Source organism: Numida meleagris, chromosome 1 (assembly GCF_002078875.1).
Source record: "Numida meleagris isolate 19003 breed g44 Domestic line chromosome 1, NumMel1.0, whole genome shotgun sequence".
NCBI classification, from domain to species: Eukaryota; Metazoa; Chordata; class Aves; order Galliformes; family Numididae; genus Numida; species Numida meleagris.
The window spans coordinates 134,364,974-134,392,768 of NC_034409.1; the positions used below are offsets into that span (position 1 = coordinate 134,364,974).

At 45.0% G+C, this 27,795-nt stretch overlaps 1 protein-coding gene across 1 annotated transcript in view; it reads left to right on the top strand.

The window, feature by feature from the left end:
- SH3RF3 (SH3 domain containing ring finger 3) overlaps window positions 2-27,795 on the top strand; it is a gene marked incomplete at its 5' end in the record, with an annotated part of 238,431 nt that continues 210,637 nt past the window's right edge. The window contains one exon of the mRNA XM_021401318.1: window positions 2-376. Coding sequence (XP_021256993.1) covers window positions 2-376 — 375 coding nt within the window. The remainder of the gene's footprint in view (window positions 377-27,795) is intronic.

Genomic DNA, 27,795 nt, shown 5'->3' on the forward strand with positions numbered 1-27,795 from the left:
GGACCTGCTGGAGTGCTCCGTGTGCCTGGAGCGGCTGGACACCACGGCCAAGGTGCTGCCGTGCCAGCACACCTTCTGCCGCCGCTGCCTGGAGAGCATCGTCAGCTCCCGCCACGAGCTGCGCTGCCCCGAGTGCCGCATCCTGGTGGGCTGCGGCGTGGACGAGCTGCCCGCCAACATCCTCCTCGTCCGTCTCCTGGACGGCATCCGCCAGCGGCCCCGCGCCGCCGGGGGCGCCAGCGGCAGCCCCAGCTCCGCGGCCCCCGCGTACCCCCAGCCCGCCGCCGCCCCCAGCGCCGTCGCCGCCGCCGCCGCCTCGGCCGCCGCCAGCCTGAGGGAGCTGGCAGCCGCCAGCCGCAGCGCCCTGCTGGGAAAGGTGGGTGCGGGCCGCGCGGGGCGGGCGGGCAAAGCCCGGCCGGGGGCTGCGGGGCTGCCGGCGGGGAGCGGGGCGCTGAGTCCCGGCGGCGCTTCTAGCCCCGCTGCCCGGCAGGTGCAGGGAGCTGCCGGCTGGCGTTGCCCTCCCGGGAGCGTGGGTCTGCGCGTGAGGTGCGCGGTTTGTTGAAGGGGGGAGCGCTGCAGCGAATGCGGTTATTTGTTTTAAACCTGCAGTCGAACGCCCGATCTCGCGGCTTTTATGATCAATGGCAAGGGCTGCGTCCACTCGGGGGGACAGAGGTCGGTTCCTCCCCGTGTTCCGTATGGCATGACCCCAAGTGATAAAATTCACTGCCGGACCTCTCCGGGAGACTTCAGAACGGCGTCGCTCTGAAGGCAGACGGAGAACTTTATCTTATCTCTAACGTCATACTTATAGCGGGTAGATGTGCTTATTCCCGGTCCCACGGAATGCGCCTGAGCCGTACCTCGGTGCTCAGGCTTCTGCCACGGGAAGGTCACTGCGGAGATGCCGTGTGAAGTTGTGTCACTGTCGCGGATGTTTCAGTTAATTCATTTCCTATTTTTTTTTCTCCTGCGGTGAACCAATAGACCTGTCCTGGGGTCTCGAAGTTTTGCCTGCAGGAAATGATGGCAAATGCCACACATTGTTCCATAAAAATCAGTTTTGGAGTGAAATACGCTCAGCAATGCTTCTGGCAGGGGAGAGCCTTTATTACTTTGCTGCGGGCTGCCATCGTCTTCAAGTATTTAATAAAGATTTGTCGAGCTTTAAGAGGAAGCGGGGCAGTGGGATGCCACCCTCTGCTATTCTGCGTGTGCATTTCAGCTTAGCTTAGCTCGCTGCTTTGTCACAGCAGACAGCTGTCATTACCTGGAGGTTCAGCATCCCCAAAGGGCCATTTGCATTCGGTGGGTTGTTTGGAACACAGTGTCCGCACCGCTCTGGTACTGGAAGTAGGGGCTGTGTGGAAGGCTTGTTGCACCTGCAAGGCTCCTGCTGCACTGTCCTGCGCCCTGAGCAGCATTTTTGGGCACCCAGCAGCACACGCTCTGCTTCTCCTGTTAATCCCAGTTACCATGGGATGTTACCGTGGGGGATGTGCATATAAGGAGATGCTTTTGGGGAAAACTTACTTGAGAGTAACTTGAGATTGTGAGTATTCTCAGAGAGGTTGAAGTTTTATTATTTTGCCATAATCAGGTTTCCCAGAAGTCACTTGCCTAACTCCAGTGCCAGCTGTCACATCGTAAATGATAACGCATCATGTCCTCTCCTTTCTGACTTTGATTGAACAGCTCTCTGCTGAGCATCGTCACTTCTGTGGTGTGTCTGTGTGGGTTGCTATCCATCTGATTTTGGTAGAAAGCAAAGTGGCACGTGACCTGAGAATCACATTTTGGCTGTTATGGTTAACAACTGCTGCTTCCACTCACTGGGGTGAGCGGATGCTGCTGGGGGCTGTGGGGCTGTTTGCACAGCTTCTGACTGAGCTCCCAACTGCACCCTGCAAATCAATGCAGCGTGCTTGATCCTTACAAGGTTCATTACAGTGAGAGAAAGTCTGAACTAATCTGCTTTTAAAAAAAGCAGCAGGGGAGAGTAATCCTCCTCGGAGCTGCTGATACAGCTGATTGCTGAGCTGTCCTGGAGGCAGTGCAGCACCTCTCCTCCCCAGACAGCTGCTGGAGCAAACATGCCTGCACCGGGCTGGAGCAGAACTGTTTCCCATCCAATCCTGTATGGGTCTGGATTGCATCCACCCTTTCCGATCCTGCATGGGTCTGGGACAGCTTAGCTCTCTTGGGGAGAGCTGTTTTGATTCTGTCTGTATTTCTGTATTATTATTTCTTTTAATTTCAGAAGTTGGTATGGATTTTCTGCCTGAGGCTTGAATGCGAATGATAGTGTTTTGCAAATTAATACCTTTCCTTTTAATGTATAGCTTGGGACATACCAATGAGGGGTTCTGGTTAGGAAGGAAGATGCCGTCGCGAGGTGCAGTGGCACAGAGTCAGAGTGCTTCCATCAGGCTCCGATCGTGCACAGACCCTCAGAGCGCTGTGTGCTACCATCACAGCGGGGATGTGTTTCTGTGAGAATTTCAGTTAACCTTAGAAGGCAGAGCAGAGCCAGCTTCCATGTTGTTATCATGTCCGTGTTTTGACGTTACACATCTTACACTTGGGGAAAGTCTGCTCTGCAAAGTTGATATTTTCAAAAACCAGTGAACGTTGTTTGACAGTTTGGCAAAACTTGGAGTTCTGTGTATCTTTCTTGAGATTTGGGTGGTTCTTTCCCAGTAGCTTAGCACAGACTGGGTCTCTCCAGAGTGCTGAAACGTGGAGTGAGAGGAGCTGGGGATGAACTGCAGCTGGGGGAGTTGACCAAGGCCAGCTTTCAGCAGTACTTAAGAAGTACCTACGACACGCACCTTCAGCATGAGAGGTCTGGAAGTGTTGTTTCCCTGCAAATGTAGGCTTGAAAGATACTTGTGTTTGTCCTGACCTGCAGCAACGTGTGCCCTTGCTAAGCCTGTCAGCCTCCCAGTGCCTGTCTCAGCCTGTAAAAACAGTTGTTTCTACACCATATCTTTTGGGATGCTCACCTTAAAGATACTATGCAAATGCAGAGTGTGGTTATAGATTTATAAAAGGATCTGAAAGCTGAAAGAGCACAGCAGAAGGATGAGGGGAAGAAAATCCAGAAGCTGTTAGAGTGGCCACCCCTGGGGATAACACAGGAGGCTGAGAGTGGTTTATAATGGTAGTCGCTTTACACACAAGGTTGTAATTTATTGGCTCCTCTGTTTCCATTACCACTGTAGAACCGCTGGGGGAATTCAGGTTCTGTCAAAGTAAATGGCTCCCTCGGACTGCTGAGGCATTATGGTAAATCTGGGTTCCTTACTGAGCGAGTTTTATTTTTTTTAACAATTGTTGGAGTGTATCACTTAGAATCTTCCAGGAGTTCTCAAGATCAAATACACTCCTCCCAAACCAGTCGTCTTCCACTCCAGGTGCTTTGCTTACTACTTACTTGCTCCAAATATAAACTGAGACCAACATTCATATAACAGAGCAACAACCCTTAAAAGCCAAAGATGTGTCTCCATTTTCCCTGAAGAGACGTGACCGAGGTGTCAGAGCCACATGGGATGCGTTCCCAGGAGGTGGGGTAGGTGGCAGCGAGGGGCGGTAAGGGAAGTGCAGCGTCAGCACAGTGACACAAAGGCTGTGCTCTGCCTTTTATCTGGGTGTTTCTCCCACCTTGGATATGTGCAGAGCTGTTTCACTGCCTCAGGTGGGAGGCTGCAGTTTTCTAGCCCAGGAGGAGGGTTCCAAACCCTCAGCCTCACAAGCAGAGGGAGCAGCACTGGTTCGTTACTCAGTCTTTTCAGAAATTGCCTGAAAGAGGCATCAAGCCATTGCTTTCTATGAGAGCCCTATCTCATCCTGCACTGCGTGTATGTTTTTAATGTTATAGAGGACTCACTGTGGAGTAGAAGTTGTGGAAATTTTCTACTGTGATATTTCCTTGTTGTAGCCGCTTTCTATTATGTGAAGATCTCACTCTGGGTTATGCAAGGGGAAGCAGATGAATTCTTGCGTTTATATGCATGCATATACATTGCAGGCATCAGTGGGCTGAGAGGACGCATTGTCTGGGACAGAAGAGAATACTGAACTTGGCTTTCTAACGATCAGATTTCTGTAGGAGTTTCATACTTGTTAGCAGTGCACAATATGAAATAGACTTACCTTAATTTTACTTTTTCTCTCAGGTATATCTTCTTCTGGTTTTGCTGGTCAGTGCTTGAGCTTTCTCACCACGTCATCCAAGCTGTACTTCTAGGTTCACATTCTAGGTATCAAGGTTTCTGATCTTGAGGGATTTTTTTTTTGTCTTGCAGATGGTTAAAAAGTGTGTTTCAGTGCACGAGATTAGCAAGGCCACTAAAGGTTATTGTAAAGAATGTAACCAAGAGTTTTAAAATCCCAGCAATTAAGACCGTCATCACAGAAGTGAGAGAGCATAGGAGAGGGGGCTGCTGAGGAGCTGAACCAGATACACTCAGGATTCACTGAGCTCTCAGTTTTTCAGCCATACTGCCATTTGTAGGTGTCACCTTGATGTCCATTATGCTTTAGAGAAATGCAGTGTTTACCTAACATTGGGTATTGCTGTTAGCTTCTACTTGCAAGCAAGAGAAAAGGTGTGGTAGACCTGATGTGGCCAAAGGGTGACAGTGCCAACCTTTAGGGCTTTTCCTTGTGCTCCTGGGTGGCTGGCAGTAGCTCAGGCACACCTGTGAGAGCCCGGGGGCTGTGTTTTGGGCATTGTGCCACCAGCCCTAGTAATGTGTGTCAGCGTGGCATGCCTTTGGTGCCTCCTCTTGCCATCAGATGTGGATGCTAAGTTTAATCTCTGCATGTCATCCCTCTGAGTGATTCATGGATGGTGATAGCACATAGCGTGTGACAGTTTTTGGAGTTCAGCAGCTGTTTGCTTAGAGAGAGAATGCACAGACTGGTAAGAGCGATACCCTGTGCACATTTTAATTCTGGCAGGTTTTGCCCAGCTCTCCTCACTGCTGTTTGCTCCTTGGGGAGCCGAGGCTGCTGTGTTCATGAGGCCAAGGCCTGAGCATGGCTTGGGCAGGACACAGGGTCCCGGCGGGTGGCTGAGCTGCTAGGCCCCAGTGGTCCCAGCTGCCATGTGTGCCCTCTGATTCTCACATGCAAGCTGCTGTACCAATGTGGAGTTATTCTGTAGGGACTGGGAAGGTCTTCTCTTGGAGTCTGGATTTATTTTAGTGTGCTGTCTCAAAACTTCAGGTTAATAATCTGATTGCTGTTTCAACCTGAACAGCATGCCTGGAGTTTTCCCTACGGTTTCACAACTTTGTTCAGCGTTTCATGCTGTCTCCGTTAAGAAGCACTACTTACACTGCTTAAGTTTCAAATAAACCCATAATTCCCTTTTGCACTCCTGTAACCCGCCTGTAATATCTGTGACTATGGGAAGCCACTTCCTTCTGAAGTCAGGGATCACTCCCCTTCGGAAGCCTCTCCTTAACCTATAAAAGGCTGATAATAATGAATGTTTCACTCTAATATCTCTAAGGACTGTAATTGCTGACTTCTATATGGAATTTGTTCAGTTTTCAGGGGCCTGTTGACTACTGCACAGTAAAACTCCCCAGGATGCTCCTGGTGTCAGCTTTCCAGCAGTCCCTCATCGCATAGCAGGCTGAATTCTAGCTAGTATTTTCAATGTAGTCTTGTTAAAATCTGATATTTTACAACAGGTTTCCCCTGTCTGGGGCAAGCTGTCATGGGAAGAACCCAAGATTAGTCCTAATAGGACATGAGAGCTGGGACGAAGATAAACTGCAGGATTTGAGAATGCTGCCTGACCTTGGCCTCACCCCAGCTCTCACAGCAGCTGCGTGCGTGCAGCTGGGAGTGGGACAGAGCTGTGCCAGCTGCAGGTCCCTCCCCAGCCCTGCACTGTGCCAGCCCGCTGCCTGGTCCTGGGCTGGAAAATAACCAGCCAGACCATTGTGCAAAAGGGAAAGTAAAGATTAAAAAAAAAAAAGCAAATTGGAAAAAATTAGGAAAATGTCTCACTGGTACATCTCAGAGCCAGGCCTGGAAGCAAGGCCTCTCTGTTTACCAGCCCCTGATCCTCTTTCTTCCACTGTTCTGGGTCCCTCTTACTGCCTGAGCTTTCTCCTGACAGCACAGGGCAGTGGGAGACTGCTGCTTGTGCTCTCTCTGCTTGGCTCTAATGCCACGCTCCTCAGCAGCAGTGCTAAACTTGCTGGTTAGCTCTTCTTTGAGGTAAATACTGCTTCTGTTGACAGAGGACTCATGATGAACCTTTAAAATTGAAGAGCTTTAAAAAAGCCCCGCGGTGCATAGTTTAAAGTAATAGTCCTTGCGTGTAATGTGACCATATTTATTGATACGTGCACGTGGGATGCCTCTCAGCCCAGGGGAAGGACGGAAGGAAGGAATATTACTTTGGGTATTAAAAAGACACTTTGTTTTTAAAAGTCAAGAGAAAAATGTGAAACATCTGAAATGAAGAGCACTGTCTGCCCAGTCTTCTGAGTGCATCTCAGATGAACTCTGCAGCATTCACAGCACACATTGCCTTTCCTCACACAGACTCCAGCAATGCACAGCCATGGGCAGCAGCCACCATCCCTTTCCCTGTGCCTACTCCTGGCTGCTTTTTCTCCTTGTGTACTGCAGCCCGCGTGCAGGTGACACGAGTGTTTTCATAGCACACACTGAAAAATGGCCCAGGATGGGCTACGCAACATCTGCCCTTGCTCTGCTCCTCTGCTGAGGTCATGGGCTTGGTGTCGGGGTGCGTTGCAGTGCTGGGTTTGGTGAGAGGCGGCTGCGGGAGGCACGGATCAAAAAGAGGGCTGGGTAGGACTGCACACTTCTGTGACAGCGGTAGCATAACATTATTTGACGTAGAGGTGTGAAGGATGTTCTGCTCACTGAGACAACAGGACCATGGTTCAAAGCTCGGTCCTGTTGTCTGGTGTTGTGCCTTATGGATCAGTGTCAGCAGAGTTTGTTCCTCTTGTTGGCTATCAACTGGAATATGATTTACCACACAAGTGACTCTAGTGCTGTATATGGTGAATGAGTGCCTTTCTGTGTACAGAACTGGTAATTATGGGAAGATGTTGTTTCTTATCCGATGCTTGGAGTGCCACTCCACTGCTACAGCAACAGGAGGGAGAGCCTGATTGTTCAGGCAAGTTAACGTTAATTTTATTCCCAAGATTTTTTTTAAAATCTGATCCATGCCAATGTGAATTTGCCATTGCTAATTTTAGAATGGTCTGCTCACAGAAGATAACAAATCCCAGTTTTAGATGAAAGAAAAAATATTTTAACAGGAGGCTGACTAGATTGTTATCAAAATGCTAATGATCAGTTCTCCTGCAGCCTCAGTTATTTTCAGAGGGAGGACTAGAATAGACACATCATCTGAATAAGATTAATTTTAATATGTATTACTATCTCATTAAGCTGTTAAAGTCTCTCCCCTTCTGGACAGAGGTTCCTTGCGTGCTGCAGCTGATGTATCATCATCGTGGGCTTAGGTACAAGATGGGCAGAGTGTGAGGGAGAGATCTGAAGTTTTGAGTGTGTACTATGGGTGAAGATTCCATGGTCCTGACCACAAAGAAAGGGACAGTGCTGTGCCTGATGTGCTGCATCCTGAATGCCTTCTGGTTGACAGCCAAACATCAGCCAAATCCAGGCACTATCGTATTTACTTTACTAAATGATATTTTCGGTAAATATTGTTAAACATGTTTGCTTGTGGATTAATTTCAGGCTAATTCAAATCAAAATCTCCTTGGTGAGTTACAGTAAAAAGATAAGGTTTTATGAATTTACTTTGTAATTTCTCATTTCATTTTGAAACAGCTTCTAATAGACTGCCTGTTTTATTGGCTGCATTCTTACATTTCTCCAAGTGAGTTCGTTGCAGCTTGTTTCAGGTTTGCTGTATTGTCATCCCTATAAGCAAATCAGTACATTTTCATTTGAGTTGATAGTAATAATTGATGAATTTTTAATTATTTTAACCCAGTAAAGTAGGAGGAAGTAGATGATTGACTTCATTTTGCATTTATTTATCTATAAATAAGATGCACGCATTCACAAATGTAAGTATGTATGTGTGTGTGTATTATATATATCTCCCAGAATTTAAGGCTTTTTCACAGGTAAGGATCTTTTCTGCATTCTTGTCTCCCTATGCGTGCAATGGAGTGAGTCATGGAGTGCTGTCACCATGTGATGGACATGGGTGTGCATTGTGTCCCGGTGCCACGGCTGGTGACTCCTGCTGCATCTCTGGATACACACTTAGCATCCCCCTGAAGGAGTGTCACTGCTGGAGGGATGGTGTGTGTGTGAATCGGCAGCCTCCTCCTCCACACCTCAAATACAGATCTATGCTTGTTGTGTGACTGGGCTGCTTTCCCAAATCAATGCTGTGCCCCATGCTTATGTATGCATGGGTCCCACTGCTGTTTCACCCCTTTTCCAGGGATGGAGCCCCACTCAGATGGGAAAAAGTGAAAATCATAGGCTGAAGCCCCAGCAGCACCGGTGCTGGGCGCTGATCTGTCTGCTGTTCCTTGCAGAGTTCAGTCAGCAGCTTTCCTCCGAAATCCCTTTCTTTTGCATGCTTCCCTACTAACGTAAGTTATAGCACAGCCTTTGGAGAATACAGTCATACATATGTGTCATAAGATAGAGTAAAATAATAAGTGACAACCATGAGATGAATTTTTTTTTTGTTTCTTGTCTTCTTCTGGGTAGGTCGCAGTGGAAAACATCTGATTGTTTACATTTCACAGTCATGCAGCAGTGTACGATCAGAGCCAGTCATATCTTTGGAATAATGAAAAATGGGTACATTCTAAAATGAAAGCTTGGTAGTTTTGAGCTATATTGCTGAGAGGAAACTTTATTTTGTGCTAGCTTGAGTTTGACCTGTTCTGATAAACACAGGACTTCCTTTTGTATGGGGTCAGTTTCACTTTTATCTGAGTATATATTTCCATGTTGGGGCTATCACTGTGGTAATTCCTATTAAAATAATTTAGCACACTTTAAGTAAGGGGCTAAGCAGGGTTCAGCATCTGTAATAACACTGTGCAGACAGGGAGAGGTCATTTTGTGCTTATTAACAAACAGCAACTCAGCAGCCAGAGCTGAACAGACATCTCCCACTCATCCCAAGCCTTGAAAACCAGGAAATCAGTGGTTACAGGGGAGGGTTTGTGTCTTCCTCCCTTTGTCTTGCAGCAGCATACTGAAATGCAGAGGTGTGGAGAGCGATGGGTCTTTTTCTGTTCAGTTTCTCTGCTTCTAGTGTTTGTTTCATATTAGATCGCCTGAGCCTCTGTTGCTAAGCATTGTTTTAGCCTTCTCTCTAAGAAGAAGATGCAGTTTCAAGAGTGGCAGCATGGGTGGTTGTATTAATCTCCAAAATAGAGTTATAGAACCACAGATTCCTCTAGGTTGGAAAGGATCAAGATCAAGATCACCAAGTCCAACCATCAACCTGACAGCAGGTCAGAGTAGGTCAGGTTGTCCCATCACTAAACCAGGTCCCTTAGTGTTACGTCCACATGTCCACACGTCTGAATCCTTGGCATGTGTCTGATACATATAAACACATGCATCTGCATGTATTCTAGCCCATACTGCAGAGCCCAGCCTTCAGGCAGGTGTTGTCACTGCTGCCTGGTGCAGGAGGTGCAGGAGCCCCGTGCATGTGGGGGCTGAAACGGTGCCGGTGCCGTTGGTGGTCAGGGACCCTGGGAGAGGGCTGTGCTGGGCGGTGGCTGTAGTGACTGTATGGCGTTTAGTCATGCCAAAAGGTTTCATGTCCTGCGAGAGACGAGGGAGGATCATTCTGGATGTTTTGTTTCCGGTGGGAGTAAGTCTCATGCAATCACTTCATCTTAAAAGTATGAGGGAGCTGTTTACAAAGGATTTGCCCTGGCTGTGCTGCTGCTTGGAACTGCTGAATGTAGTCAGTAAGATTTGATGAGTGCCTTCAAGGTTGGTTGCCCCCTCAGTGAGCTGGAGACCCCAGAGATTGCTGATGGACATCTTAGATTCTATGATTCTATGATCTTCCTCACCATTACAGTGAAGTGCCTTGTGCCAGGGCCTGCCTGTCATGGAGGTTAAACTCCCTGGACTCAGCTTGCTGTGGGCACTCTTCACACAGGCCACCACCCACAGGTGCCCAGAGGTGACAAGGAAAGGGGCATGTTTTTCTTGTTACCACAGGGCTGATGTTAGAAGAGTCGGAGCTCACCTGCAAAATGAGAGACTGTGGGGAACCGGCTGGAATTTGGGTTCCTCAGCTGCTCTGATGCTTTCGATGAACGTACACTTCCTTTGCGAGTCAACTCATGACTGAAAAACAAAAGGTTTCAAGCAGTGATTTGGGGAGTGCCAGCTCTGCAAATCAGCGATGTCTTCACTGTACTGGTTGGATAAGCAGAAGCCAAATGCACAACAAAAGATGTTGCCAGCGTGAAATTGTCTTACTGCTGTGGAAACCCAGAGTGACTGGTGGCAAGCAGGTAAAGACCAGTGAACCTCAGTCAAGGTAGTAAAAGTTACTTGTTTTTTCTTCTTCTTCTTCTTCTTTTTTTTTTTTCTCTTTTCTGAAGTGCTTCCTTGGACAATGGATGAATAGCATTGGAAGGTGTTTCTGTTAGCAGCATTTAACTTTTTAAAGTTGTGCAGCTGCAGACCCAAGAAAGCAGTTGCGTGGTGCCCTTTGTAATGTTCATTGTTCGGTAGCTTTGTCCGAATGAACTTTGGATAAACACCATTTTGTTTTTCACAGCTTTTTTTTAAGTGATTAATGAAGGAAAGTGAGTAATCTGCTTCTTAGCAGTGTTGCCAGGCATGTGGTAAGAGAGCAAAAGTCTCTTTCTGTAGTGTGGCAGAAAAGATGAATCAATTTCTTTTTTTGTTTTTCATTTCCACCTCCTCTTTCCTCAGTCCTCACAGCCCAAAAGGACTGCAGATTTCCAAGATAAGTGTGAAAGAGCTGTGATGCCCAAACTGTTCGCAGAGACACAGGAGGGCCTTGGGGGCCACGTGTTTCCTAGGATCATGACTGAGTTTCTGTGGGAGGTGTGAGAAATCAGTACTACAAGCAGCGATACAGTGGCACCTCAGCAGCCCCATTTTGTTGGAGAAGTATCCTTCCTAGAAAGGCAAACTGGAGGAATGGCATTTGGCTGGCTTTGCTTCATTGACTTAGTACAAATATTATTCAAGATGCTGATGGAGTCACTCTGTTGCTTTGCTGTGGCTCTGCTCTATGTTCCTGGTTTTGGCTCTGCGTGCAGTGAACAAGTTGGGCATTTCCCTCTTGTTTATTCCCACTCCTTCCATGCCATTTGTCCCTTGGCATTGTCCCCCTGCCTGTCCCTGTGCCCTCCGAATGCCAGAAGCATCTTTGCACGAGGCTGTGCTGTTGAGCTGCTTCTCAGCCATCCCACATCCCTCCTGCTCCTCCTGTACGTGAACAGCATCAGGGCAGAGGTGCACCAGAGAAACGGCCACAGAAAACAGGACCTAGTAGACACAGCCACAGGCAAAGAAAAGTAAATATTGGAAACCACACGTATTTGTGTTTTGAAAGGTTAGAGTAGCTTGAGAGGAGCACTGCTGTTGATTCCTCAGTTGTCTTGATGCAGTGAGGGTGCTATAAGGAAGATTTCATTTTTGTGTTGGAGAGTTTCCTTGGGTATACTACTTCCAAATTGAATACAGAAATTGAATACAGAGTCATTCTCATGTCTTTATTTCATTGCAGCTTTGCTAGAGGAACTCTTCTGATTTCCAGAAAGGTTTAGAGTGGAAAAATTGTTCAACATCCAAAGTATAGTCTCATACTTAATGGATTGTTTTAATTTCCCAGTAGAGACACTCAGTTTCTGAACAGTGATAGTAAAATCTTGACCTTAAGCTACAGTTTCAGTTCTTTAAAAAAATACAGTTATCTTATTTAATATCTCTAAACACTACAGAATGCTTTATAGAAAATAGTATCAGTGTTGCTTTTTTGGATGAGAAAATAAAGCACAGAGCAGCCTGCTAGCGTTAGGGTGGAGATGGACAGAGATCGCATGACCTTAGGCTCCAGGCACTGCTGCTGTGACCCTTGATGTCCTCAAGCTCTTGTCGTCATTTCATGTCTTTGGAACAAGCGTAGCAGACATTTCACAACGGGTCTTGCTGTGTTGAGTTTCACCTAATTCACTGTGTACTACAGCTCCATTTGGCCTACATCCAAATTTAGTTTCTTCAGTTACTGAAATTGCTTCCTTCTTCAGTTTCCTAATACTAAAATGCTGTAAAATTAACTGGAAAGCAACTATTATGTTCCCTATTTCTTTCTTTTGTCTTCGCATTCTGGATCTTTTTTGTTTGTGCGTGTTTATTTTTCCCTTGCTTATTTTCTCTTTTATTGCATCTATGAAGCTTTTGTTCTCAATTTTTATGTCACTTGACATATCAGAGAAGCCAAATAAAATCTTTCTCATTGCTGCTTCAAGTTAAAAACTACTTCTTATGCTGAACAATAATTGTATTACAAGGGAGCCTGATGTGCCCTCAGTGCCATTACAATATGTTGAATAAAAGGTAATTTAATGGAAACAGTGGAGTATTTGAAAGTTCACTCTATGCAAATTGGATTTTTGCCTTCTATTATTTACATTACACCTTATTCATATTTAAGGCCACAGGGATTATCATCTGCCTTAATGGCTTTATTTAATAAAGACTTTAGGATCTAGCAAGGGCTTCAGTCTGTTATCAGGATTTCAATTAACTAGCTTTGCCTTCGGTTGCTCCATAAATCCTATAAATACATCTAAATAATTAATTTGCTTTCGCTGGATGGTAGTGGCTACTCTTAAATACAGCTGCTACGTACGTAGCTGTTGAATGACACAACTGTGCTCCTAACTCGTTTTTATTATTATCTTGTCAAAGTATCGCAAATGTGATGTTCAGCTATTAAGGTGACTGGCTAGACCATGGTCAGCATCCCACAATAAAAGACCTCATAGAGGATCTTGAGTTATGGCTGAGGGCCTTTGGAGCTAGGTTGCAAGTGCACCCTGATGCCACATATTAATGAACCCCCTAATGGGGTGCCTTGAGTTGCAGCTGGGTGTAATGTGAACCACGGGCTGGACAAGGGTGATTGCAAGGTGGAGGAGTGGTCATAAATGCAAGGACTGAAGGCTGGCTTATGGCCAGGTGGTACGGGCAACCCCGGAGCTCACCCATGTGCAGCAGGCTGTGCCCCATGCTTGGGGTGTGTGTCTCCATTCAGTGGGACTCTGCAAATTTAGCTAGTCAGTGGTTGCCCTAAAAGAAGCAGAACAGAATAGAAATTGGCGGCTGTGTACAAGTGCTGTTGATCCAAGATCTCTTCCAAGTAGCTCTGGCTGGCTCACGTCCCGAGGACCTTTGCAGTCAGATTTAAAACTGTTGCAATATTTAAAGCTTTAAAAATATTTTTCACCTATCAGTGTGTGATTAACTGAGTGTATGAACTTGAAGGGAAACATAATATTTATTAAACATGGTTCACTTAGTCATTTTGGCATTTGATAGGCAAAGATTATACATTTTTCCCAGGAGTTACGTTAATAATTTCAGCATGATAACTTTAATTTTAAAAAGTACTTTTCTTTGTTTAGGGAGGGTTGTTCGTGCCTGTATACAAGTAGAGCTTTAATTAAAATTTCTTCTCTCCATTATTTCAGAAGTTTAAAATGCACTTTCTGCCCCATGAGACAAAAAGATGAGTTACATTTGCAGTGCTAAAAGGGTTAATGTGTGAAAATGAAAACATTCAAGGCTGTATTTGTGACAGCTTCATTGTGTTGGCAAAAGAAAAAGATGAAGCACAGACACAATTTACTTTTCTTGCTAAATAATGATTTGTTTTATATATCATGAGAATTCACTCTGTATCCGGAGAAGATGGAAAGCATTGAAATGGTGATACTGCCTCTGTTGAGTACATTTTGGTGCTTCTCAAGTTTTGAGTGCTGACTGTTGCCTTTTGAGAAGCTTCCAATAGAGGATGCTGCTCTTCAGTTTTAGACTTCTTCCCTGGCCCTCATGGAAATTTTGAAAGAGAAAATACCTGGTTTTGTGAGGAAGGTCTAAGCAACTGAAATGTGATCCTGCCCTTTGGTGCCTACTGCAGCAGATAAAATGTGGGGAAGTTCTCCGTGTATTTGTCCAAGATGGGAACCAATGTTCTTAGATAAGTCTGCCAGGGGAAAATAGGTCATGTTTAGCAAGTTCACAAAATACTGACCATTTGGTACATTTTGTTCATCCATGCTAGCAGAGGTTATTGCCAGTGTTAGAGATCCAGTGAGTAAACAACTGGAGGAGAGTTTGCATCAAAGCTTTATTTCCCATAGACTCCTGCAAGTTTTCCTGAAAACATTTTTCTACAAATCTGAAAAACTCTAAAAGAAAAATCTTTTTTCTTTCCTCTAACAGATGTTAATGTTTATAGGACAGTTACAGTAAAAACATAACTTGGGTGTAAATCAGTGCTTGCCTAGAGTAAACTCCACCCGTGGAGTTCACAGTCCTTTAGAAAGCCAGGAGAAGGGATGCCAATGTAGTGTCTGTCATCTAAACCTGTGTTTAAGGATACTGCAGTTATTTCTTGGGAGATGTTCATTTGCATCTGCACCACCCAGTCCTGTGAAAATCCTCCCCAAAAGTCAGGAGCGAATAAAACAATATTCTGCTGCTTTCTTGGGTTTTCTATGGTAGTGCTCTTGATGGAATTGTGTCAACGGTTTACGGGCGTTCGGCCCGGTTCCGTGACAAAGGGGACGGGGGATCCACGAGCCCACGTCCCGGGAAAAGGGAAAAGGGGAAAAGGGTAGGGAGATGGCCCTGTGAGCAAAGAACAGCGGCAACAATCTGAGGAGAAACAAACTAATTTACTAAATAAAATGTCGGAATGCAAAACAACACACTATAATACAATATAATTACAATTTAAGCTGATAAATCCAATACAGAGAGAGAGAATGTCCCAAAATCAAGGTAGGCCTTATCTACTACCGACGATAAGACGGCTGGAGAGCGAGGTGCTGCCAAGACAAGAGACGGCGGAAAAAAGGGACGAGGTCTCGTGATCTGCAAGTTTTTATACTGTGAGCTTTTATCTTTTCCCTCCGGCTGGAAAATGGTAACAGAGGAGCAAAGTGCCATGGGGACTGTAGTAGTCCTTCTCTTCTGAGAACCAGGTATATCCACTACATGATGTTATGATGTGGAATACCAATAACCGAAAATCATAAAACCATGACAAATTGTCACCTTTCCCTCAAACAGGGATAGGATTTGACTCCCACAAGTTCTGAGCTGGACCCGTAGCCCTTAAATGTCGTGTGTATAAGCAGTGAAAGTCATCTGCTAGCCACTGGATGGGAAAGTGGCTCCTGCAACAAGGAGAGCAAATGAGGAATAGTACAAATGCTATGATGCAAAACTTATATTTTTCTTTGAAGATTGATAGCAAGTGGTCAGTCTGTAAAGAAATGTTGCTCTCACTGAACTCAAACTTAACTTTGGTTTCTGCAGGCGGGAAATTAGTGTTCATGACAAGTTCATTGCTAGAGGAACACTGCTTCAGAATGAAACTTAGGTTTTGTTATTTTATTTCAGTATAAAACATTGTTATTTTACCCTTACAAAGTAACCAATGTTCCTGATAGGAAATTGTTGGTCTGTTAAGATAAACAAAGTCATCTGTAGTTAATGTGAATGGTCTTTTGCTTCTTCTTTACAAGGCATGCAAACCTCTCTCTTGGCTCTTAGTGTTCAGTCTGGTTCTCTCATCTTTGCCCATGGAAAGGCCCTGGCTTAATTCCTTCTGAATCATATTCTGTTTGTCTCATTTCCTATTGGAAGTGATTAAAGCTGAGCTGGGCATACACAGGCCGTAACTTCTACACACAGGCTTGCTAAGCTGAAGTGTATATTATTAACATTTCTTAAATTCTCTTCTACTGTCTGTTCATTTAACACACTAAAACCTGCTAGGTGGGTTAAGAATAAATGATAGCATTATCACATTCAATACTAATTATCATGCATTTGTAGGAAAGATCAGGTTGTTTCTGGGGTACCCAGCCTCCTGGTTGTGCTGAGGAACACGTACACTTGGTAGGACAGAAACAGCCAAAAGGGTCCTTAATGGATGCCTGGAAAGAAGTGCTGGAAATGCACTAGAAAAGCAGCTGATGTCCCTCCAGTGCTGTGTAGTAGAATCTAGAATACTAGAATGTTGTAGAATAGGAAGAGTATGTCCCCATACATTGCTGGTAGATGACAGAATCAGAGAACTGCTGAGATGGGAAGGAACTTGAGGGTTCATCTGGTCCAACTGCTGCTTGAGCAGGGCCACCCTGAGCAGGATGCCCAGGACCATGTCCAGAGATACTGAACAATTCTTCAGCGCAGCATGAGCTGTGCCTGATCCTGGCAGTGAAGACAATGGCTTTAGAAGTAAGCAAGCCTTAAAACTATAGATCCATTGCTCTTTCATTGTTAGGAACTGCAACCCTCTGTTAAACTTAAAAGGTTGTTATTCAGGTAGTTTCTTGATTGGGTGTGCTTTTAATGTTCGTATCTGTGCTACTGGAGGCTGAAAGCAGAGCTGGGAAGTGCAACCATCACTCCCATCATTTATCTGTGAGAATCTGTCTTTTCTTCAGACTCGGAAAATTGTCACCTGTCCTGGAAATTTATAGCTTGTCTTTCCTTTGGGGGTTCTGTGAGTTTATCTGAAGTATTTATAGCTATTATAGTTGTTTGACAAACAGGTTCAGTCAAATAAGAGACCTCAGAAGAGCAGATTAATAGCAGAGAGCCCTTTATTTAACTTGGCAAGGCTCATCACAAGCCATCGAAGAAAGCAGTCACTTTGTCAGTAGTATTGAGTGGATGCATATGATAAACAAAGAGGTCACAAAGTCTTAAAGCCTAGTTTTCCTCAGAAACAGAAATACGAAGGGCTTGCCAAACACTTTTATACTCAAATGTAGGTGTTCTATATATTCAAAGCATATGAGGTTCATAGCTGTCGTTCCCATAGGTATTCATGAGTTTCCTCAAAATGCAGGGAGGAAATAGATCTTGAAGGAACCCAGAAGTGACACACAGCTCATCTGTTTTGCTGAACTGTTTCCCTAAATTAAATCTGTTGCTTCCAAAGTGAAGTTGATAATAGGATGTTGGAAACAGTCTTTCAGCAATGATTGGGAAAGCAGCTACCAGCAGCCCATTGCACATACAGGTACTCTGGCAATAATTCTCTGTTCCCAAGTGTGGTGCTCACTTAAGGTCTAATCTCAGCAGAGGCTTTAAATGCATACTTGTGTTAATCTCTGTTAAAGCATTTTTGCCTGTGGTTAACTGTAGCAGCATGTTCTCAATTAAGCATGTGTCTGAGATGTCCTCTGCAGAAATAAACGGCTGACTTGAGGTTAGAGAGAATTTTCTCTGCACAGCTTCTGGGCTGTGTTCTAGCTGGACCTGTCTGCATCTGTTTAGAAGGAGGCAGCGGGTGCTGCGGTGGCTCGTGTTGGGAATTAAGGAAGTGGCTGAAGTCTTTCACTAATGCATAGGAGAGTAGCTGAAGGAGCTGGAAAGAAGCAGAACTATAAAATGTAATGCCAGGGTTACTACTCTCTGTCAGCTGTTGCAGGGAGGATGAGCATTACAAGTGTCACAGGTGTCTTTAATTATATATGGCCTACTTACTGAAATATTCATAAGAAAGGGATACATCATGTGAAAGTTCTTGTTGGAAGGAATAAAGGTTATTCTTAAATATCAACACGGTGATTCCCCCAGAAGGTTCTTCATCTGGCAAAATGATTGCTGGATTTACTGAAAAAAAATTTCAGAGCTGTCTCTCATTGATGTGGCTCCTTTTCTCTGGTAAGCCATTCACAGTGACAATTGCTGTAGCTGTGTCTTAAAGAAGTGCTGCAAGTGTGAAAAAATCCTGGCTTTTGATGAGCAACTTGGGAGCTGAGGCACTGATTTATAAGAAGACATAAGTGTTGCAGAATACAAAAGCTAGTGTACTCTTCAGTTTTAGGTTTGATGGCAGGACTGGTAAGTCCCATAAAGCATATGGTTAGCAAATTGTGTGAATTCCAGTCTGAAACTAATGTAAAAATAGAGGAACTGGTTTTAGCACTGTGTTTTTTACCGTGCGCACTTACGTTACGATTGTGTTAGAAATAGGAACACTAAACTTACAGCTGGCAACAGGTGGAGGGTGATGAACAGAGGAATTGTTCTGGATGTGCCGGGGAAAGGCAAGATGCAAGCAGTGTGACTTGGAGGGTTGGCTGTTTTGATAACCTAGCTTACTTAGGTGCAGCCCAGCAGTACCCCCGAGGACAGTCATTATTCATTCCTGTGCTCTGGAGGCTGTTGTTGGCTCGTCCTGGTCCTGGCCCTGAGCCGTGGTGCTGTCACACCAGGGCAATGGAAGGGAGGAAGTGTGGCATTATCTCAATGAACCGCACATCTGCACCATCATCCTACACCCCTCCTCTCTGGCTAATGCATGAATTTCATTTCTTGCCTCCTGGGCAAGCAGAACATCCCCTCCAAGGTATAGTGCTGCACTGGTCATCAGTCTTTGGGAAGCACTAGCATTGGCTTGCACGCTGCTGCCATGTTCCCTGCCTGTTTCCACGCTGCCCACAAGTCTTCCCGTGAGGCCAGCTGAGCGAAGGCTGACCAGCTGAGTGAGCAGCAGTGCTTCCTCCTACTCCCTCTGCCCAGCCCTGGTGCTCACAGCCAGGTGCCCTCACCCGCAGGCACATTTAGCTGCGGTCATACTTGGCCTCCTCCTACGGCATTACAAGCCAGGCCATGACTGTTTTTAGGAAAAGGTCCTGAACTCAAGTCTTGCTTTAACCAGATGACTTAGGAATCTGCTTGCGGGATGTTTTCACCCAGTGTGTAATAACTCTCCCTGGCTGCTGCTGCCGCCCTGCCAGCGCTGGGTACATTAGGGTGGCCTCATGGGCTGCTCCTTCCTCAGGAGTGGCACCAAGGCCACAGCCTGGCAGGGCCTGGTCATTCTGGTGCCTCCTGCTGATTTGCGTGTCCTTTTCCTGGCTCTTGAAGGTCGGGTAAGGCAATAGAGTGTTCCTGGCCACTAGTCCCCAAACCGGTGACCTCACACATGCCATTTATTTAAGCATTCCCTTTGTTGTTTCTGTCCCCAGAGGTCTTTTCTGCTGCAACTCTAAGGGAACGGCACGCAGTTTCACAAAGAGGGGACCAGGGGTGACCATGTGTTTGTCACCTTCAGCACCCTCTTGTGGGAGAAAACATCCAAAATAAAGGATGTTCTGGATAGGTCCAGCAGCCACGTGCCTCCCTGTACCCTGGTTCAGCAGAGGCTACAAACCACTCGCCAGCAGTTGTTTATCAAGAAGCCAGACACTGCCAAACCCATATTTTAAAACAACCATGGAGCTGGCATTTTGTGAGACGCCTCCTCCCGTGACTTTGAAGCATGGGAGCATGCAAATTGCTGCTTTCTTATCCTCTTGCAGCCTGTAGAGTTGCATTTGGGTTCACATTGCTCAGCCAGGCCCCCTACCCCATTGAGGTAGGTCTTGCTGGCATGAGAAGCTCCAGAAGTTGCCTCGGGAGAAAAGCTGTCCTGCACGCAGATTGAGCCACTCCGTGCAGGCTGCACATGGTGTGAACGTGTGGTTGCAGCTCTTAAAAAGCCTTGTGCAGTGATGGGTCATAAAGGGCTTTTAGCAGACCCTCTGGGACTTTCTTTTTCCTAGGTAAATACCACAGGAAATAATTGCCGGTAATCTGCATCTGCAATGTCTGGAGTTGATGGTGGGGACAGGTTGTTAGGTCTATAGTTTGTCCTTGACCACCGCAGTGCCAGGTGCCAGATAATGAAGAAGTCAACACAGCAGGTGTTGTTTGACCAGGAAAACATGCAAGAATGCTGCTGGCTTATCCCACATATTCCTCTGCCTACTCTGTGTGGGTGGAATATATATACACGTAGGGCCAATATAGATAAAGTTTTGCAAAATGTATGAACTCTGCCTTATCATGGGAACTGCCACCTGAGGTCTGGCTCTTTCAGTTGTGTACATGTATGCAGGACAAGGGAGACTGGCTTTATTTTCGGGTAACAGGACTGTTCTATTGCTGGCACACTGTAATTTGAGAAGGAATAGGCAAATTCGGGTTTGCGACCATAGCTATGCTTCATGGGGCGGTTGGGATGAGTTGTGGAGCCAAAAAAGATTTTGATCCTTTTACGTGCTGGTTCTGTGATGTGTGTGTAACATTTCATGTTGGTCAGTAAATCTCTTTTATGAAAATGAAGCTTTAAGGGGAAAAGAAAGTCTCTCTCTTCATAGTCCCAGAACCTACAGTGCTTTGGTTTTCATTATTATTTATAAACAGGCTTCCTTATCAGTAAGAAATCCTGGTTTATGCCTCTGTTTCACACTTGGCGATGCATTGCTCTGTCAGGAATCTGTAGGATATGTGCGTTTAAAAAAATTAAATGGTGTGTATTGATCTCTAACATAGAAGCATCACAAGGTATGTTTAGAGGTACCAACCTAGGGCAAAACACTAAAAGAAAGGAAGGAAGAAAAAATTATCCTGAGCAGAAGAATTTTTATTCTCGATTGTTTTATAGTAAAATGTAGTAAGGCAAGTATGTGTAATTTACCTCTTCTTGTTGACCGCCTTTGCAGAACTATATCTGAATCATTTCCTGTTAGTGAATAAAACCAAGAGGTTTTCAGGGTTGTTTAGTCTGGGCAACTGGGAGTTGGTGTAGCTAATGTGTTCCAGGAGGTTAACCACTATGATCTCTCTTGTCTGAGTCGTTTCCCTTTTTCAGAGGGTGTGCAGCCCCTATGGTTGCCTTTCAGGTAGCAAGCGATCAGCTGTCTCCCGTGCACGGTGAAGGAGCTCAGTCTGTGGCCACGTGAAATCTCAACGACACGCAGTGCCTGTCTCTGCTGTGGCCTGGATGGAGGTAAAGGAGAGCAACTCTTCCACAGCGGCAATTTCCTTTTTGCAGAATAACAGCATTCATATTTTATGTGCAATAGTTTTTAAAAACCTCATTTTGTATTCACGGAAAATCACGTTAATAGGCAAGGTATTTATCTGTAATTCACATCTTTAACGAGGGGAGCAGTGGTTCCTCCAAGGCATTCTAATGGAAATTTTTATTTCCCGATAGAATCCCCAGACCATCAGGAGGAATTTGAGGTGATGCTGACAAAGGGGAGCAATGAATGAGGCTCCTCCTGACCAGCGCGGTGCCACCCCTCAGGAAAGCTGGGCGTGGGCTGTGGGGCTTTGTGCTGCACAGCCATCTGGAGCAGGTGATTACACGGTTTGCAATTAGCTCCTGGTGTCAAGATGCTCTGGTCACAGAGTTTCTCCAGCGTAGCGGTTTCTGTGGCACTAAGTCACTAATCACGCCTGGGATGCCTGCAGGCGATTGCTGCTGGCAGTGCTTTTTTCTGTGTTTAACCTGTGCGTTTTTGAACAGCAGTCCTTCTTGTACTTCTCTTATTAACTTCATTTTGGAGCTTATCATTGATTTTTTTTTTTTTCACCCTGTTCTTTTTTTCTTTTAGCGGCGTCTGATGTGTTTGTAATAAATTATTTAGTGGGCACAGTACGACATAAAAGGGAATATTTTACAAACGATTATATTTTTCTCCTTTTTGTGGCTTTTTGCCCCGTGCTCTTGTGATCTCCCAACAGCTGATCTCATAGATGATAAAAGCAACCGCTAATGGGCTCCTGCTCGTACATGGTTATAGGTGTGCTGCATTTCAGCCCCTGCGTAGAGGATAAATTCTTGAGTTTCTTAATGGAGATTCAGAGAGTATTTTTCACACGTAACGCAAGCATGCTAATGGATGGCTAAAGCCAATTCCATTCTTGGGTTTCAAATTAATTTTTATGAAAGCTCTGGGTTTAATTCAGTTGAGAATGTGCTCTTAATTCAGTAAAAGAAGAATGGCGATTATGGTGAATACTGGAAGTCTGATGGCCATTCTATTAATTTTTAGAAAAGAAACGCATTCTTATTTGTCATACTGTTTACTTAACAAGAGGGCTGCAAGCTGTGGAAACCCATTGTAATTGATGCTGTGCAAACAATTTCTGTACACATTTCTGTTTGACTTACATCAACAGTAGTCAGCATTTAGGAAGCATTTTGAAAGGCTACAAAAAGACAATGTTTTTGTGGTGGGTAGTTTGTTAGGTTCATAGTAGACCCTGGATCTAGAGAACTGAGTGAAGGTAAAAGTCTGTTAACAACCTTTTTTATATGTATATTTAAAATCATATTCCAAGCCTTACTAGCCTGAGGGTCTAAAAGAAACACAAACTGAATTATTTTGTTTCTAAATACTCAAATCTTGACAAAGTTAGTTTTTAAAAAGAGAGTCTTGCCCTTCCTTTATGTGGTTATAAGTTAAGGGTGCTCGAGGTAGTTAGATGAAAGTTAAACAAAATACCACAAACAGATCAGCCTCAGAGTATTTAGTCAGTAAACTTCTATAGTGAATTTTACCCTATAAAGGCAGAGATGTTTTTGCACTCTAATAATATGTCGTTTTTAATGACTGCTCTTTTATGAAGTTTTGTACCTGCCTGTAGGTTCCACATGTTCGCAGAGAAGGCCCAGGAAGCTGTGTGGCCAAGGGGTTGTTACTCAGTGAGCAATCCTGGGTGGGCAGGAGGTAAGCTGGTGCTGCAGACATGCACGTGGGGGTTGCAGCTAGCTCCTTGTCTTTGCTTCCCTGCACTTAAGGGTGTGAGCTTCAAAAGGAGGCAGAATTTGATGCAGGAAGGTAGCATGTTGTCCAAGGGGAAGAGGGACCTGGGGGCCAGAGACCCCAAAGCCACCCAGTGCGTCTGTCTTCTGTCGTTTCCCTTCTGCTTCTATTTGGCTTGGGAGAAAGAAAAGCTCAGTAGTCTTGCATCTACCTATCCTACCTGATAGGTTCCTATAATACTTTTTCTTTTCTCCAGAGGAGAACCTTAGGACAACAGCAAGGGACACGCGTCCTCACTAGAAGTTGTATTCCTTTCTGTGCTGTTTTTCCCTAAGTTGGGTTTAGCCTCCTGGTTTGGGCTCTCTCAGGAAAGACCAGATATATTGTTTTAGCTGTCTCAACTACATTTCTGAGAAATGCTTAAAACTTCCCCATTTGGATGAGTAAATGCATCCAGCAGTGGTTCTCCAGAGTCCTCACACTGTGTGTCTTCTGCTCACTGTACTGCTACCTCTGCTTTCACAGTACCTGTATGTATATTGTCACTGCCATTTTTTGGTGTAACTTACACCATAAACACCCAAAAGCCAAGACTTTGTTTTACCTGTGAGGTCCCGGGTGAGTAGGATATAGTGTAAAGAAGTATTACTAGTAATGATGACCAGATGTAGTGCAGTAGTAAAGTTGAACAGCTTTCCAGCTGTGCCAAGGCAGTGGGCTTCCCCTTATCACAGTTCCTCTGCCTGTGAAGTTATTTTACTTTGTTCTCAAGAGGAGACTCTGTGAAGATTCCTTTAAGTAGGGAACTTTCAACCTAGAGCTTTTCTATGGTTTTGCTGCTCGTGCATTGGACTGTTGAGAAGTAAAGTATAGGGAAAGCTGAAAAAAAGGCCATACTGCTAAAAATTAGCTTTTTCTGCGATAGCATTCACGTTGTTTTTTTTTCTCTGAGTAAATTTGCCTTTCCTAAGTATGGCAGATGTGATGGGTATGTTTTTTCTTCTTGCTTATGCAGCCACTTCTTTCCAGAAATCTGCCACAGGATGTTTTTAGCGAGGACTTCACATTGTCACCTTTGCTGCCATGCATGCTGTCTAAGGGCTGCGCTGGGCTCCCTGGGAGCAGCTATGAATTCAGGTGCAAAGTGAGATATGTAGCTGGCAATAGGCAGTTTTTGCAGTCCTGAGGGACAAGGCCTGCCTGATCTGTTTGCAGAGCACAGCACACTTCAGCAGTCTGAATTCTGCAGCAAATTGATGACACTTTGGTTAAGGCTAATGGGATTGTTACTGTGTGAACGCAGCACGTGCTGCAGGCACAGGGGGTTAAGGAATGAGGTGCTTTACAAGGATGCATCAACAGGATTATGCTGACAAATAGAAAATATGAAGGAGGACTTTTCAAATGCTAATTCATAGGTCTGCAAGGTGAGGTTTTATTCTTGCAGTTCTGACATACTGTTCTACAGAGGTTGAGAGAAATGGAGCTGTACTGAATGGTACCAAATCCTACCCTTGTTTTTTGATATCTAATCCCCTTCTTTTTCTCTGATACTCTGAAACAGCTTTTAATTTATGCTGCCTTTGGATCTGGGAACTGATAAAGCTTGAAGCAGAGCTTGAAAGGTGAACAACAGTGATATTTTGCTACTACTAAGCCATCACCACTGCAGTTAGTGAGGAGTTCACCATGACTTGTGAAAGACAAGTATGGGAGAAAGGGAGCTGAAAAATGATAAAACTCTATAAATGTAGCAGTATTTTTTCTACCAAAAATCTGGTATTTAAATTTACTAAATTAATTGGCACAGCGACAGGTAACTGCTGGGGCATTACCTTCAGCGTTTCACGTGCTTTCCACAAGCTTGTTCAGCCTGTTTGCAGGGCACGGCACCTGATGTTTCCAATTTAGTGATGGGAACAGTACCCCTTGGGGACTTGTGCACGTTATCTAACTCAAGGTAAATCCTCCTGTCGTCCGCCTCTAGGAGAAGCATGTAATGTAGCTAAGTCTCAAGGAGCCTGATGTGCTTCCATTAGCCATGCAGGGGAGCTCAGTGTTCAGCAGGCTACCTGAATGGGATGAGGAACTGGAGGTGTCTGTGTGTATATCACTGGCTCCTGCTGTAGCCCCACATTCCCCATCTTTTAGCATGCCTCGGCAGCTTCTCTTCTCAGGCTTCTGTAAGCCAGATCAGCAACAAGCTCCTTTTAATACATTAGAAGTAACTAAGAGGTAATTTTTGCTGCTGGAGAAGGAGCAACTTTTCATTGAATCATAGAATCATTAGGTTGAAAAAAATCATGAAGATCATCTAGTCCAACCATCAGCCCATCACCACCATGCCCACTAACCACGTCCCTCAGTGCTACCCCTACCCTCTTTTTGAAGACCTCCAGGAATGGTGAATCCTCCTACTTCTCTGGGCAGACTCTTCCAGTGCCTCACCACTTTTTCTGAGAAGAAATTTTTCCTTTTGCAGCTGTCCCTGTTTTTCCATGATGTTCTCTTGGTTTGGGTGTGGTCTTGCGTGAACAATCCAGTCCTGTACATATTGCAGAGATCTGCCATTGACACTTCTTTTGCTGTCCTTGGCATGAAATGGAAAGCGAGTCTGGTGTCATTGGGTCTAAGTTTATGTGCATTTTTATGTAATGATGAAAAAGCATGTCATTGGTTTCAGTAGACATTCTAAACACGGAGGTATATTGGCAGGGAGATGTGTCCGACCAGACTTTTTGCTGATCAGGGTTAATGAAGCCATGGTTTTAATTCCAGGTCAAGAGTGTGGGAATTTTTTTTCATGTTGTCAGTGGAGATTTGTAGCTACCGTGCTGCCGTATGTGAAAGGAGCTCTCCACTGCTGGCAGGTTGTGTTTCTTTTTTTTTTTTCTTTTTTAACCATCTGGCCTGGTGCTGCTGTGGACCTGAAGCTTTGCAAAGGTTTAATTTGGCGTATACTGGAGTGCCTTCAGTTTCAAACTGTATTTTTGAAACTTGAAAGAGTAACATAATTAGGAAAGTACACTCAGACCCATTCAGCGGTTGCTTATTTAGAGTGTGATGGTTGAGGGGATGCTGTGTCAGCAGGAGCAAACACAGACATGGTGTTATCTCAGTCCTGGAAACTTGCATCACTGGGTTTTGTGCACCACAGGCTGGGTTAAATTGTAGAATTTTACTCCTAGAGCCAGATGGGAAAAAAACTGGTAATGTTACATGACTATGGAAAGTCATTTGAGGGCTAGATGGAATTGTCCTATGGTCTTGCAGGCTGCAGGAAGTATGGAAAAATGAAGTAAAGAAAATGAAATCTGATACAATTTCTGTGTTTTTAATATAGAAGACATTTTTAGTGCAAGGTGAAGTATAGCATTTGTCTTTTCAAGAGTAAAGTAAACCTTTTGCTGGGGCATTCTTATAGAGAGAATAAAGTTATGCCTACACCACGTACATCTGCAAATGCATGTACTATGGTGCTTATAAAATGTACCTGAGGAGCAGTGTGAATGCCTCTACTCAGAAGTGGATGCATTTTTCCTCAGCTGTTTTGTTTTCTCTGGAAGCCACAGTTGGGTTCAGTAGCACGATGTGGTTATCAGTATCGCGGCGCTGCCAGCACGAGAAATTAGCCTTGTGGTGTGCTTTAAATAAGGCTCCGTTCAAGTCAGAGGCAAGCTGTTTGTCTGTGTTTGCTTCTGGTGAGAACGCTAAGGATGTCGCATGTTTTTGTTTTCAAATAAATCAAAGCAAATAAAAGGAAGAATTATGTAAACAATTTATATATCTTTCTGTTCCCAGTCGGTATTACAAAGACTACTGTGGTTTGAGAATAAAGCCAAATGGAAAGCAAACGTACAATCAGCGCTAGTTGAACTTATTTATATTTTCCAAGTAGAGCAGCAGTGTAACAGAAGGAGTGCTTATCGTGACATCTGTGATACGTTCAAAGTTCATTGAAATGCTTTTTCTCTTGATAGATTGAAGAAAAAAAACAACAATGCAGAGGCAAAATGAACCTCATCTTAACCACCATTCTTGCAGACTGGCTGTTTGAATTTATGCTTCTAATGGGAATAGAAGGTGATGAGGTGCTGGCACAGGCTGCCCAGAGAAGCTGTGGTGCCCCATCCCTGGAGGCGCTCAAGGCCAGGTTGGATGGGGCCCTGGGAAGCCTGAGCTGGTGGGGGGCAGCCCTGCCCATGTAATGGGTTAGAGCTCAGTGATCTTTAAGGCCCCTTCCAAACTAAGCCATTCTATGATTCTCTGAAATAGCTTGGTCTACTTCAGACTATTCAAAAAGCCTCATCTTTTGGTACACAGACTTTATTTTTTGATCCCTTACTGTGGGGACCTCCCCAGGAGGGCCCTTGTCTCATGTTAGAGACTGGTGGGAGCTGTGATTATCCTGAACACAAGCAGAATTGTGTTCCAACTGCCAGTGCAGGGCAGTGTGAACCTCCGGCTCCTGTAAGTTTCAATGTTGTCATTGAGGTTAATGAAATGGCACAGCTCAGTGCTTGTGTTAAACAAAACTGTCTTGAGAGATTCACTGGCTCCGCTGATGTGGGAGCGTGTGCCTTGGAGGCTTGTGTGATGCCGAGGGAAGTCAGACAGCAAGCAGCTTTGGAGAAGTGCAGTTGCCAGTCCTGGTGCTGCTCTGCACACCTTCTGAGTGGTGTAGCAACGTGTTCCACATCTGTGTGCAGTGTGAGTGTTGGCAGTGCTGGTGGAAATGAGGATAAGGACTCCAGTCCCAAGACACAGGGCAGTAGCGTGACAGACATTGCACGTCACTGCTGTATGCAGCAGAAATACCATTCTAAGAGTGCATTACGGGGTTTTGTCTGCCTGTCCTCCCTTACCAGGGAGCTGGGAGGGAGGCGTATGAAAGCAATTTTCAGTGGAGTTTGGCTGCTGGCTGTTG